Below are 14,587 nucleotides of genomic sequence, written 5' to 3' on the forward strand. Positions count from 1 at the left end.
ACTCTCTCACATTGACTAAGTACAATACACACCGCCTATTCTCTGTGCAAGTAAAATGCATAAATTACCCACCTACACTATGTGCACACACAGGTCATAACCCATGCATGGCGAAGAGTTGCCATGCTGTCTGTGGCTGCCCTGAATCAGCACTGCCCACCTGTGGGTTTTTAGGTGATATTTAAGATGCGCTGGCCACACAAATGTTCTACGACAACCATCAAATGTGCACTCCAGCTTTTTCTCAGACTTTGTGGTATGTAAAATAGGACTTTGATCTTTCGGCTGTCCATCACCTAAACAATTTTGTACATTTTCACCTGGAAAAAAAAAAAGAACAGTAACACATGCATAAAATTGCCATAGAAAAAAATAAGATCGTTCTGGACATATACAGAATTGGACAGTATGTGAAAGCTGCTGACCTTATCACTGTCAGGTATTTAAAGCAGCAGTATTAATAAACAATATGTTTGATTATTCAGTTAACAGAAAAATAAAAGTAGTTCCACCCAGAACTAAATGGAGCCTACTTTCTGGGATGTGCACACATCTGCAGCCCACATATATGCAAAGATTAAAAATTAAAGCCATCCCTGTCAGAAACCTAATGTTCATCCTGATATATCCTGAAAATGTGGTATGGATAGGATACACACAGACACACTCAAGACAGTCTTTTGGAAAGTAGGATAAAAAAATCTCTAAAATTTACTCTGGGAGTTCTAATACTGTATTCTAGATGAGATTATAATTTTGAAAACTCCTCTTCCTAAATCATTTCCACTATTGTAAACCAGGGTGTTGATGTGCTTATCCTTATCTTATTCTCATGCAGACATCACACCGACAACCGTATAGTACGAATATAGTACCAACAGCTTAAAAATCACCTAAGAGACAACTTTTTAAAAGCAAGGGCATCAGCATAACAAAAACAAACAAAAAAAAATAATTTTAAAATAATCATGAAAAGAAAAAAATAAAAAGAATACAAAAAGGAATACGACTCTAGACTGTAAAAAAAAAAAAAACACTTGGCAAGAAGCACTAGGCTACAGATGAAAAATTCAAGAATTGGCAGAGTCTACCAGCTAAACTGACAGATAAATAATCTTCATGTACTGTTAAACTCATTAGAAAACCCTTGCTGATTTTAGCTAATAACCATTTCTATGCTATACTTTTTTATAATCTTAAACTAAGAATGTTATTTTGCAATATTTGCATGGTACTCCTTTAACAAATCAGATGTGTCATCTAAACCCCAAGGAACATTTGTCTTTGACATAATAAAAATGAATGAAAGCAATCACATACCAATATTGTTTGCTTTGGCATTCTTTGCTAACTGTGCTCGAGTAGCAGCAATCAGACTGTCATGTGCTAATTCCTGAACTCGAAGGAACCACGGTGTATTATTGTCAGCACTGCCACTGGATAGGAAATCATTTCCAGAATCTTCCACTTCATCCTGAACAAACACCAAATGCTCTGCTGAGGGTCCAAGGCCTGTAAGAGAATATTTATTTATTTAAACATTTTTATATACCGGCATTCGTTGTGGACATCATGTCGGTTTACAGTAAACAAGTTAGGTTTGGAAAATTACATTTTAACAGGGAAATTCAACTGGGAGGGGGGGTAGGGTGGGTGGGGTTGGTAGGGTGGGGGTGGGGGGGGTAGGGGGGTGGGGTGTGGTGGTGGTGGTGGGGGGGGGGTGGGGTAACGACAGGCAGCTAAGAAAGACAGGTTAACTAAAACAAGATTCCTTGAGGTGAGGAGATGGAGAATAGCATAACAGTTCCTCAATATGAGAAAAAAGGGGAGGTAGGCCTATTGTGGTCTACTTTGGCACGGATTGATGACTTCTTATTCTGGGTACGCTCGGATGAATAACCATGTTTTCAATTTCTTCTTGAAATTGTTCATACATGGTTCGAGGCGTATGTCCGGCGGTAGTGTATTCCAGTGAGTGGGACCTGCAATCGAGAGTGCACGGCTGCGTGTGGAGGAGAGATGGGCATTCTTCAAGGGGGGAACAAGTAGGGTGCCAGATTTTGCCGTTCTGGTGGGTCGACTGGAGTTAGGTAGCGTAAAAGGAAGGTCTAACCAGTTAGAGTTGTGCGTATGGATTGCTTTGTGAATTATGGTGAGTGTTTTATAGATAATGCGTGATGTTATGGGGAGCCAGTGTAGGTCTCTAAGGATGGGGGTGATGTGGTCATATTTGCGGGTTTTCGCAATGAGTCTCGCTGCAGCGTGTTGTAGCATTTGTAGAGGTTTAATGGTAGAATAGGGGAGTCCAATAACTAAAGCATTGCAGTAGTCTAATTTGGATGTGATGGTGGCTTGGATAACTGTACGGAAATCATGGGTGTGTAGGAGAGGTCTAAGTTTTTTGAGCACATTGAGTTTGAAAAAGCAGGCTTTAAGTATGGAGTTTACGTAGTTCTTCATACTTAATTGATGGTCAAGGATCACTCCAAGGTCCTTAACGAAGGGCTGTGTTGGAGGAGGGTTAAGTTTGGTAGTATTAGGCAGAGGAGGGGAAGCGGATGAGTGGGGGGAGATGAGTAGCAGCTCAGTTTTGTTCGTGTTGATGGCAAGATGGAGATTAGTAAGGAGAGAGTTAATGGCCATGAGGCATTTTTCCTAGTGTTCTAGGGCGTCTGTGAGAGAGTTCTGTATGGGGATGATGATCTGCACGTCATCGGCGTAGAGGTAGAACTTAAGTTTAAGGTCAGAGAGGAGGTGGCATAGGGGAGTGATGTAAATGTTGAAGAGAGTGGGGGAAAGTGAGGAGCCTTGGGGGACTCCCTGCTGGAGGGGTTGGGGGGTAGATGTGGAGTTCCCCATTTTAAAGGAGAACTTTCTGTTAGAGAGGAAGGATTTGAACCAGGAAAGAGCCAGACCTGTGATGCCAATGTTTTCTAGACGGGTTAGAAGATGATGGTGGCTAATGGTGTCGAAGGCTGAAGAAATGTCGAGGAGGGCAAGTAGGTAGCTGTGGCCTTGACCCATGCCTCGGAGGAGATGGTCAGAAAGGGATAGAAGTAAAGATTCCTTAGGAGGAGAAAAGCTTCCATGCTACCATTTCTAAGACGGAATGTAGAAAAAAGGTTAACAAGTTGTAAGTGGTAACTTTAGAACAGAATAATTTAAACTAGCTTTTGAGAGTTTAAGGATCGTGGTGTCTGAGTAAATTCTAGGCTGTCTTACAGCAGCACTGCTCGTTTTCAAAGTTATAAAGAGCTCTAAAGCAAGGGTGAGCAAACTAAGGCCCACATGTCAAATCTGGCACATCAATATGTTTTGTCCAGCCCACATATAACTTTCCAAAATTGTATTAAATGCTGCCTATAATGCTCTTTCCAGTGTGCCCAAGTGCCAAAAGTCATAATCAAAGGCATAAAAAGTCGCCTTCCATGACACTGCTGAAACTTGCCTTTGATGGGGGATGGGAAGAGAGGTCAGTGCTAGCGCAGCAGCCTGGGCTGACGATGTAATTGGAGCCTTTTCTAGAGCAAGCTAATGGGAAGAGCAGTTGTAGGCTTCTCATGCTTCTCTGCAGCCTCTCTCTAACAACTTAAGGTCACACTGGCAGCAGCCTTACGTTCAGCCTACTCTTACTGCACTTTTCTGATTCTGAAGGAAAGTGGAAATCAGTCTTAGAATCCAAGGTTTCTTTCACAAAAAACTCGCTCAAGGTGGAGAATACATAACAAAACACTTAATGTTGTATTCGTAGAGATGGTGAGGATATGTCATCATCATACAATGAATTCAGTATAGGTAGGATGAGAAGTAAAATATGTCCTTAAGGAAATTAGCTTTTTATCTCAACATTTTATGCATATTTGTAGTATATCTGACATATATGTAGTTATGAAAATAAACGTAGTGTAGAAGTCATTGTGCACATGGGCTATGGGCTTTTATCTTTTGTTAATTGACTTCATTATCTCCACAAGAAATGTCTTTTAGATTTTTTTAAATCAACTGTTCCTTAAAAATGTGCTCAATTATTAAAAAAAACAAAACAAAAAAAAACTTAAAATGAACCTTTTGTTGTTGTTGAAGATGATCATCTTCAACAACAAAGATCAATTTTAAATTTCCTTCATTTGCCCTCATCACAGTTTTGGTTACAGTAAGTAAAGCTGCATATCTCTTCATAATTTTGAGTGGACGCGGGGCATGGGTATGCTGGGCATGCTCAGTGTGCTAGTCAAAGTTCTAGAGTTTTGACATAAGGTTTTCCACATCGGGCTCCATCTGATGATGTCACCCCGTGTGAGGACTAACATCCTGCTGTCTTGGAGAATCAAGATTGCAAAGAAAAGCACAGTTGCTTACCTGTAACAGGTGTTCTGCTAGGACAGTAGGATGTTAGTCCTCACATGTGGGCAATGTTCCTTCTAATTTCTGACATGCTATGTGCGCAAAACTTTTGTGTGCAACTTTTCCGAACTTAACTTAATGTTGTGCGTCCAAACTTACAACTCAGACTACTGGAGTTAAAAAAGAAGTGAAGACCAGGTGAAATGTTAACATGTTTATATACTTAACTAAAGAGGCTACCAAGATATAGCAAATAGAAAGCGTAACAGTTTGTTTTATACCATATATACTGGGCGACTGCGCCTCATAACTCAGTTCACAACTTCACAGTCCATAATATTTACAGTTTTCCCCTGCGGTCTTTGACATTTGTCCATTCCTTATAGATTCTGTCAAGATCTATATTTCCGCCATCTAGTTAATAGTTCTTCACACACATGATCATATCCAAATGCTCAGTCTAACAGATTCCGCGATTTGGTTTTCGTAGCGTTCATTAAACTGAAGCCCATTCCCAGTCTACACTGGATGCCATGAATGGTTCTCCAATATCCATCAACACAGCGAGGACTTTAATTGTTCATTTTGAGTACAAATGACAACATAGATGACAAATTTGAAACAACTTTGTCTTGATTTTCTCAGCACAACGAATGTGAAGTTGTTGTAATTGATCAACTACTGTTAAACTCCTCAGGCAGAAACTCTTTATATTGAGCACAAGTGGATTTTATGTTATCAATTTTGAAATTGAAGTCACAATTAACAAGAGACCCAACATCAAATGCAGCCCATGCCTGTATTTCATCTTCTGGAAACCTTTCATCCAGATGGACACACAAGAGAGATTGATAAATGTGATCAGCGAGCTTGTGTCGACTGCAACTATTGGTTGGTACCTGTAATAGTGATGTAACATTGACTCCCACTGAGGTGAGCTTGTTAGATATTGACTTCTGATCTTGTTCAGTTTGCCTCGAGCTAGATGGTGAGTTTCTAGAACTGTTAAACCCTTCTTCTGAAGAAGAGACAATGAAGCCAAATCTGATAGAACATCATTCAAAATTTTTAGAGCTACCCTAAACTCAGAAGTGCTCAGCTTCTTGAAACAGTATTTGGCAATTGGGTCTTTTCCCTGCTCTTCCTCGAAATATTGTAACAAAAAACAGCATAGTTTCGAACTATAGCTTGCACAACAAAATGCCTCGACAGCCATCACACTTCATTTAAAGGTCTGAATGCCACTGATTCATGCTCTGAGGAGTCAATGATTTCTTGAAATTTAACTCTTTTCGAAATAGATCTACTGAACATCGAATACACAGTTCTGATAAGAGCTTCAATGTCTTGCATCAGTTTGACTTCTTTCCACGTATCAGTTATTCCTAAATCTTCATGATGTGCTACACAGTGTTGCTGAGTTAGGTGTGGGATTTCTTTTTTCAACTGTGCTGCTACTCCATTTTTTCTTCATAACATAGAGGCTCCGTCTGATGTAAACATAATCATCTTCCTTAAATCAAGCTTGTTTGATGTATAAAAAAGTTTGATGGCAGATACGATTAAAGCAGCATCGCAAAATGCCACCAAATGATGGCACCAAATGATTTTCACTTTAAAGTCTCAGACACCGGCAGGTCTTAATGAAGAATTGGATTAGAATTCATTGATTTAATTGTACGTCGGCAGCGGGACCACTTACGTAAACGGTGATTGGTTTGATTTGAATGAATGAACAGAGCATTGGGTACTTGCCAGGTTCTTATGGCCTGGATTGGCCACTGTTGGAAACAGGATGCTGGGCTTGATGGACCCTTGGTCTGACCCAGTATGGCATTTTCTTATGTTCTTAATCCACCCAGCTGTGTAGAAAAATCAGCGAGCGTTTGAAAAGCATAAAAAACCACGGCTCATAAAGATAGAGAAACATTCACGGCTTGCCATTATTTCTAAGAAATTGATTGGAAGACCATCTTGAAGGAAAAGCATAGCATGTCGTCCAATACAAACATGGATTAAGAAGTTGACCGGATTGTGGCGTTTAAAACATTTACAGACCATCTAACAGGCACATACATCTCCTGAAGAAAGACCCTGCTGGGTCTGAAACAAGGCCTTGTAGGGGAGTACAAGTATGGGTGGATGATAACTCCCAAGATAAGTCGGTTTCGTTTCATTCTAAGCTTTAAACATCTATATTGAGTTTAAACAAACCGGTTCAATATTGAGAATATGGACAATGATAGCTATAATAATTGGCATTGAAAAACATTCATTTTAATTCACATATGCGCAGTAAAAAATAGCACAAAAATTATAAGGACGGAGGTGGAGAGTTCATGATTAAAAGATCAGATACATTACATTGTAGTAGTGTTTAAGAAATTTTATGAAACATTCCACCTTCTCCTTAACAATATTTTTTAATTAATGGATTTAAAGAAAAAAATAGATTACAGATCCAATTAATGTCAGAATTTAATAAACAGCCATAACTGTTAGTCAATTGACTGAATATTCCAAAACCTTGAGTCTGAAGGTGCAAGGTATTTAGGTTTAACTTTGTAATCCAAAGCATTGCTAGGCCGATACTTAAAGTAAAGTATTAAGCATTTGGTCAAAGATATGTTAGTGCTTTCATGAACAGTCAAAGTGTGGAACAATGCCGAAGAAATTTCTTGCATTATATCATTTTGAACAATGCTGTTGATGACTTCAAGAAATTCAAATGCGTAATTTTTACTTCTCCAACTATCTGGCAGCTTTAGAAATTTGGCCATGTGTTCATTTATATCTGTAACAGCCACCATAGAGGAGTTCAATTTGATGGCTAGCAAGATGCTGTCAATCAGGACCTTTAGCTCACCTGGATTCGAATGCTTCCGCTCTACAACGATTTGCCTCCTTTGCTTTTCCTTCTGGAGTCTCTAGTAACAGGTTCTTCAACCCACCACGAATTAGTGGATTCATATTTTTCAATTTTGTTACACTGTCAATGTGAGATTTACTTACTAGATGTCTTTTGAGGAAATCCAGTTTCCAGACCTCGTTCCAACTTTTACCCGTAGAAAACTCTCCTACAGCTTTCGCTTCAGTGCACATCAGACAAATGACTTATCTTCATCATATGAAAAAATTTTGCGTAGGGCTACACGAGTTAAGCCGTGCGACTTCGTGGTATTAGTTTCAACAGTCTCATCTAGCCATTCGATTTAAATGATGTAGCTGTTCTCTTGAGTTTAACACCTTTACTCATTTCGGTTTTTATGCATTCAAATCTTATCTTAATTGTAATTACTTAAATATTATCAACTTATTTAAACTTAACCAGTTGACACTATCTTTTTCTAATGTTCTTTAGAAATGATTTATATTACCACATGGCATCATATACACTCAATATAAATCACAAAAACAATAGCTCAGTTCCTCAAATTAATCCAAAATCACAAAACAAAAAGACTTGAGGAAAAACTGCACATTAAAATGGGTAAATAGTGATAAAATAAAAAAATCTTTACACCATATGGAAGTGGTAAGTGACGTGATCGATAGTGCTAATACAAGAGAGGGTTTGTAGCCCTGTAAGGGCAAGAGCCCATGAGACTGGAGCACTAATTTTTCTGATACCACCCCCTATTGGTGTTGGAATTTTCCTTTGGAATAAAGATTTATGAAATCTAAACATTCTGCAAGTTTGCAGTTTTTCCTCAAGTCTTTTTGTTTTATGATTTTGGGGATCATATACACTCAGTCATCTAGCTGCTGACACAGCATAGATTCTTGTACGCGTCACTAGCATTGGCGGCACGGGACAGACAGTTTTTTGGTGCTTGCCGGCACTTACGGCCGTACCGGATTCCGCCGGGCTCGACAGAACCCTCGGTCTGACCCCGCTACGGCCATTTATTGCGTCCTGTTCGCGGAGCGGGTAGAGATCGGCAGGGGCTGCGGGGGATCGTCGCAGGCCAAGGAGATTATCTGGGGGATGGAAATGGATGAGCCTTGGGTGGGGATGCGTGTGTGCATTCGCCCGAGAGAGCGGATCGGCGCCGGGTTTACGTGCTCGCGCCGGACCAGTCGGGGTACGCGTGTGTATTGTGTAGCCTAGCAATGCTAGCATCCCATCCACACTGTGTTGCTGTACCCTGAACCACTGCAGCTATGCCATGACCTTGGAGGTTGGGAGTATGAGCTCTCCCTGACCTCATCCCATTAATGACCTAGCAGTCAGTTCTACGTAACAGACATTATGTAGTGCACGTTAGGTGTCTCCCATCATTGCTGTGCAAGTATAATGATTTCATGCCTAATAATTTGCTTAGTTTTTGGAAAAACTCTAAGATTAAAAACTCTGTGCGCTAAACCTTGTACCATGTGCGTGGCCTTCACGGGCCGTGTGCGCGCGCACAGCTTAGAGGGAACATTGCTTGTGGGTGACCTCATCCGATGGAGCCCGGCACGGAAAACTTGCGTCAAAATTTCTAGAAGCTTTGACCAGCAGACTAAGCATGCTCAGCCTGCTGCTATCCGTGCATCCAGGAGAGGTCCTCCTTCAGTCTTGTAACATAGCAAAAATACAAGCAAAAATACAAAACAAACCAAAAGGATAACCCAACTCCAAGGGGAGGCAGGCGGGACTCCTGAGGACTAACAACCTGCTGTCCTAGGAGAACACCTGTTACAGGTAAGCAACTGTGCTTTTTCCTAGGACAAGCAGGATGGTAGTCCTCTCATGTGGGTGAATACCATGCTCCAGTCCACCCCTGCTAACAGGAGAGACCAACAGCAACCGAACAAGGTGCCAACAGGCACAACACAACTGCGGCACTCTTGAACAGCAGGGGACTGTCTGATTACCACAAAGGCATGAAGAGTTGTGTTCAGGCCTGGAACAGGGTACACAGGACAGATTGACCAAAGGCATTGGCCTGACGCCTGTCTTTATCCAAGCAATAATGAGCCGCAAACATGAGAAGAGAACTCCAGGTTGCAGCCCGCAGATCTTGACGAAGTGGAGGTGCACAAAAATGCACCACCGTCATCACCATAGCCCACACAAACTGAGCTTTTACTCTGCCGGCTAGCAGAAGGCCCGCCTGCGCATAGCAGAAGGCGATGCAATTCGCCAGCCAGTTCAACAAGGTCTGTTTACCCACCACCACCCCTAGCCAGTTGGAATCAAAGGACACGAAGAGCTGGGTGGACTGTCTATAGCCAGCAGTGCGATTGAGGTAGAAACCAAGGCCCTTTTACAGTCCAAGGTATGAAGAGCCCGTTCCCTTGGGTGGGAATGAGGCCTCGGAAAGAAGGTGGGTAGAACGATGGACTGATAAGAAAAATCAGTTACAACCTTGGGCAGAAACTTTGGATGCATATACAAGACCACACAATCATGAAAGAACTTTGTGTATGGCGCGTACATAACCAGAGCCTGAAACTCACCGACTCTACGAGCTGAAGTAATTGTCACCAGGAATATGACTTTCCAGGTGAGAAGCTTCAGGTCGCAGGATTGCAGCAGCTCAAAAGGAGGACGCATGAGCCGCACCAGGACAACATTGAAGTCCCAAGATGCAACCGGAGGCTGAAGAGGGGGCTTCAGCTGGAGGAGGCCCCGCATTAAGTGGCCCACTAAAGGTTGGACCTAAACGAGCTTGCCAGCGACACCTTGATGGTACGCACTGACAGCGCTGAAGTGCACCCTGACTGAGCTAGTCTGGAGCCCAGACCTCTGACAGATGCCACAGGTAGTCCAACAAACCGGGGGAGGGGGCATGAGAAAGGATCCAAATCATGACCCACGCACCAGATGGAGAACCTTTTCCATTTCAAGCTGTAGGTGGAATAGCTCGGCCACTACCTCCGGGTTGAGGGACCACTCGTGTGGCTGGAATGAGCGGCTTAAGCGGTCTGCTAACACATTGAGATGGCCAGGCAGGCAAGTCGCCCACAGAGACATTCCCCGTGACAGGGCCTGTCTCTGTGGGTGACCAAAATGATAAGGGGAATGGAACAGCTCCCCTATGAGGAAAGGCTGAAGAGTTTAGGGCTGTTCAGCTTGGAGAAGAGACGGCTTGAGGGGGGATATAATAGAGGTCTTTAAGATCATGACAATGCCACCTATCCTTCAGAAGAAACTGAAAACCTGGCTGTTCGCCCAAGCATACAGCTGAAGAAGCCTCTCTCAACTTTATTAACTCTCTCACATACCCACCCTCTCCCTATTCCCCCCCACACACGTTACCTCCCCTGTTCTGATAACACCTGCCTGCGATAACTCTCCAGCCGAATTCAGCAACCTTATGTTAATTTCCATTTGTTAATTTACTTTTGTCTCGTTACCATTTTGGTACTCTCCAGTTGTATTATTTTGAAATCTTTCCTTTCTTCCAAAGCCCATGTTTATTCCCCTTGTTCAATGTAACTTTTTACCTTCTATATATTGTTAATTGGTTCTCCCCTAGTTTCATTGTAAACCGGTACGATAAGACCTCGTCTTGAGCATCGGTATATTAAAAGAATTTAAATAAAATAAATAAAAAATGAGAGGTCTTGAACGAGTAGATGTGAATCGGTTATTAACACTTTCGGATAATAGAAGGACTAGGGGGCACTCCATGAAGTTAGCAAGTAGCACATTTAAGACCAATCGGAGAAAATTCTTTTTCACTCAACGCACAATTAATTTGTTGCCAGAGGATGTGGTTAGTGTAATTAGTGTAGCTGGGCTCAAAAAAGGTTTGGATAAGTTCTTGGAGAAGTCCATTAACTGCTATTAATCAAGTTTACGTAGGGAATAGCCAAGCCACTGCTATTAATTGCATCAGTATCATGGGATCTTCTTGGTGTTTGGGTAATTGCCAGGTTCTTGTTGCCTGGTTTGGCCTATGTTGGAAACCGGATACTGGGCTTGATGGACCTTTGATCTGACCCAGCATGGCAATTTCTTATGCTCTTTGCCTCAAGGCAGAGGAGGATCGAACACATGCCTCACTGCTTGTGATAATACCACATCGCAACTTGGTTGTCGTCCGAATTAGGATGTCCCTGGATGACAATTGGTCTCTAAACACCCACAGAGCATACCGAATTGCTCGAAGCTCCAGGAAGTTTATCTGAGAGCGGGCTTCGGAGGCAGTCCAGACACCTTGTGTGTGGATACCGTTCACATGGGCTCCCCAGCCTTGAGTGGAGGCATCGGTGGTGAGAATCTCCTGAGGCAGAGAGGGTTGGAAGGGAAGTCCTTTTTCCAGGTAGGAAAGATCTTCCCACCAGGATAGAGACACTGTTAGAGGGTCCGTAACTGCAACAGAGCCTTGAGATAAGAACATAAGAAATTGCCATACCGGATAAGTCCAATGATCCATCAAGCCCAGCATCCTGTTTCCAACAGTGGCCAATACAGGCTACAAGTACCTGGCAAGTACCCAAAAGCTAAGTAAGATCCTGGGAAGCCTGTTGCCACTGGGACTATAGGGTCCATTGGGCTCTCCTCATGCAGAGGATGAGGTGGGCGGTCACATAGACGGAGGCCACCATGTGACCCAGCAGGCGAAGCAGAAGGTGAGCTGGCATCCTCCGGCTGTTCCGGACAAGAACAGCCAGCAAGGCAAGGGCGATCGCCCAGTCTCTGGGCAAAAAAGATTTCGCCTGCACCATGTCCAGCCTGGCACCTAAGAAGTCCAGCTGAGGAGATGGGCAGAGATGAGTCTTGGGGAAGTTTATAACAAATCCCACTGTCTGCAGTGTCTGCACCGTCAGGGGCAGAGCATGCAAAGCTCCAGAGCGGGAGTCACTCTTGACCAGCCAGTCGTCCAGGTAGGGGGAACAAGTGCACCGAGCGGCCACCACCGCTAGGCATTTGGTAAAAACATGGGGGCTAATGCCAACCCAAAGGGCAGCACTTTGTACTGGTAATGTACTTTCCCCACCACGAAGCAGAGGTACTTCCAGTGGCTGGGGACAACTGCAATGGGTGTGTAAGCCTCTGAGATCGAGGGAGCAAAGCCAGTCTCCACCTTTGAGGTGTAGGATCAGCGTGCCCAGAGAGTCCATCTTGAACTTTTCTCTTATGAGAAACTTTGTTCAACACCCGGAGGTCAAGAATGGGGCGTAAGCCACCATTCCACTTTGGAATGAGGAAATACCTCAAATAGAACCCTTGGCCCTGCTGATGGTTAGGGAACGGTTCCACAAGGAGGGCGGAGAGTTCCATCTGAAGAATGACCAGTTGGGTGGACAAATCTCACGAAGGGCATGGGGGGAAAGGTCTCTGGGAGTTAGCTGAAATTTGGACAGTACCCTTGGTGAATGATAGAGAGGACCCAGCGGTCCAACGTGATTTCTTCCCAGCGATGGGCGAAGCTCATGAGCCTACCAATGACTGGGGGATCTGATGACAGGGGTACGGTCAACTAACTTCCTCCGCTCCCTCACTGTCATTCAAAAGCCTGTAGCCGGGGCTTGCTGGGATCTAGACACTCGCTGTTGATGAGGACGGCCCCTGGAACCGGTGCATGGTGTACGAGCCCGGGAGGCTGGAGAATAATAATATTTACTCTGTCGGTAAAAGGGCTTCTGAGAACCTCGCCTGGAGGATTTCCTGGCAGAGGAAATGCCTTCAGAGGTGCTAGCGGACCGCTGTTGAAGGGTATCATGCTGGTCCTTCAATTCCGCCACCACATCCTGGACCTTATCCCCAAAGAGATTCTCGCCTGTGCAGGGGAGGTCAGCTAGCCTATCTTGGACCTCCGCTGGAGGTCAGAGGCCCGAAGCAATGCCATTATCCTGGTGCCGATGCCCACAGCCACTACGTGTGCCGCTGTCTTGAAAACATCGTAGGTGGAACGCACCTCATGCTTTCCCGCCTTGAGACCCAGCAGGGTAATGGCGGAGAGGGCCTCTTGCTGCTGTCGAGGCAGGCCCTAGGCAAATTCCTGGTCCCGTTTCCAGAGATTGTAGTTATATTGGGTCATATAAAGCTGGTAGGCGGCGATGCTGGTCACCAGCATGGCGCCTTGGAAAGCTTTCCTGCCCAGGGTATCGAGCTCCCTGTGCTCACGCCCCCAAGGGGCGGAGGCATGGGTGCAGGAACGCCGGCCTTTTTCAAGGCGGACTCCGTGACCACCAACTGGTGGGGGAGATGCCACTTTTCAAACCCCACGGCCTGCTGCACCAAGTAGGTGGTGTTGGCCTTTCTATTTACGGGGGAGATAGAAATGGGGTGCTCCCACATGTGGAGGAGGAGGTCCTTAAAAATATCGTGGATAGGAACTGCCACAATCTCCTTAGGAGCATTGACAAACTGGAGTGCTTCCAGCACTAATGTCACGCATCCTCCTCCGTAAGCAGCTGAAAGGGAATGGCTTCAGCCATGGCCCTGACAAACCCCACAAAGGACAAGTCCTCGGGGGGGGGGGGGGGGGGGGGGTGACTGGCGCTGTTCCTCCGGTGGAGAGAGCTCCGAGAGCGGGTCGTCCGAATAGGAGGGTCGTAAGGCCTTTCCTCCTCACTAGGACCAACGTACCATGGGCGAGGTCCGTGAGGGGCATCAGCCCTAGGCTCCGAAGGCTTTGGAGGTCTCAAGGGCATTGCAGGAATCAACGGTTCCCCTGGTATCGAGGGGACTGGAGGTCACGGGAGGCTAGAAGGACCCAGCAAGGGCTAGGGGAACCGTGATCTTTCTCCTCGGAGGACCTGAGAATCGGGATCGCTCTAATGGAGGGCATCGGTGGCCGATGCAGAACAAATGGCCCCTTGGGCACCGGCTGCGTTGGAAGGGCACCCAGAAGGACTTCCAGATGTTCTAGCAGGCGTGCTAGCATCAAGGGCACCGGTGCACCGAATGCTCAATGCTCTGGAGAGCCTTAAGCACCAGGGACTGCACCCTGCGGTCCAACGCCTCCTGAAAGTCCAGAGTGGTCAGGACTGATGGAGGAGGATGAGGCATCACCAGCTCTTCCATGGGTCTCTAAGGTGGCACAGTGCCCAATACCGGTGTCGGTGGGGGAACGCCTAGGACTACCAGGGGCATCGGAGAATGGGGCTTCCGACGACTAATGTCACTTGTCCTAGGAGAAAGCAGAGTTGCTTTCCTGTAACAAGTATTCTCCTAGGACAGCAGGATGTTTTCCTTACATATGGGTGACATCAGATGGAGCCCGGCATAGAAAACTTATGTCCAAGTTTCTGGAACTTTGACTGAGCATGCCCAGTATGCCTTATTCCTTGCATCCACACA

General features: G+C 44.8%; 1 protein-coding gene across 1 annotated transcript in view; it reads right to left on the reverse strand.

Annotated features, from left to right (window-relative positions):
- The window catches only part of ZNF410 (zinc finger protein 410), a 146,526-nt gene that overhangs the window by 105,717 nt on the left and 26,222 nt on the right, over positions 1-14,587 (reverse strand). Inside the window, 2 exon segments of the mRNA XM_029598452.1 lie at positions 161-320; positions 1,321-1,512. Of these exon segments, the coding sequence (XP_029454312.1) occupies positions 161-320; positions 1,321-1,512 (352 nt within the window).

This window comes from Rhinatrema bivittatum, chromosome 4 (genome assembly GCF_901001135.1).
Source record: "Rhinatrema bivittatum chromosome 4, aRhiBiv1.1, whole genome shotgun sequence".
Lineage (NCBI taxonomy): Eukaryota > Metazoa > Chordata > Amphibia > Gymnophiona > Rhinatrematidae > Rhinatrema > Rhinatrema bivittatum.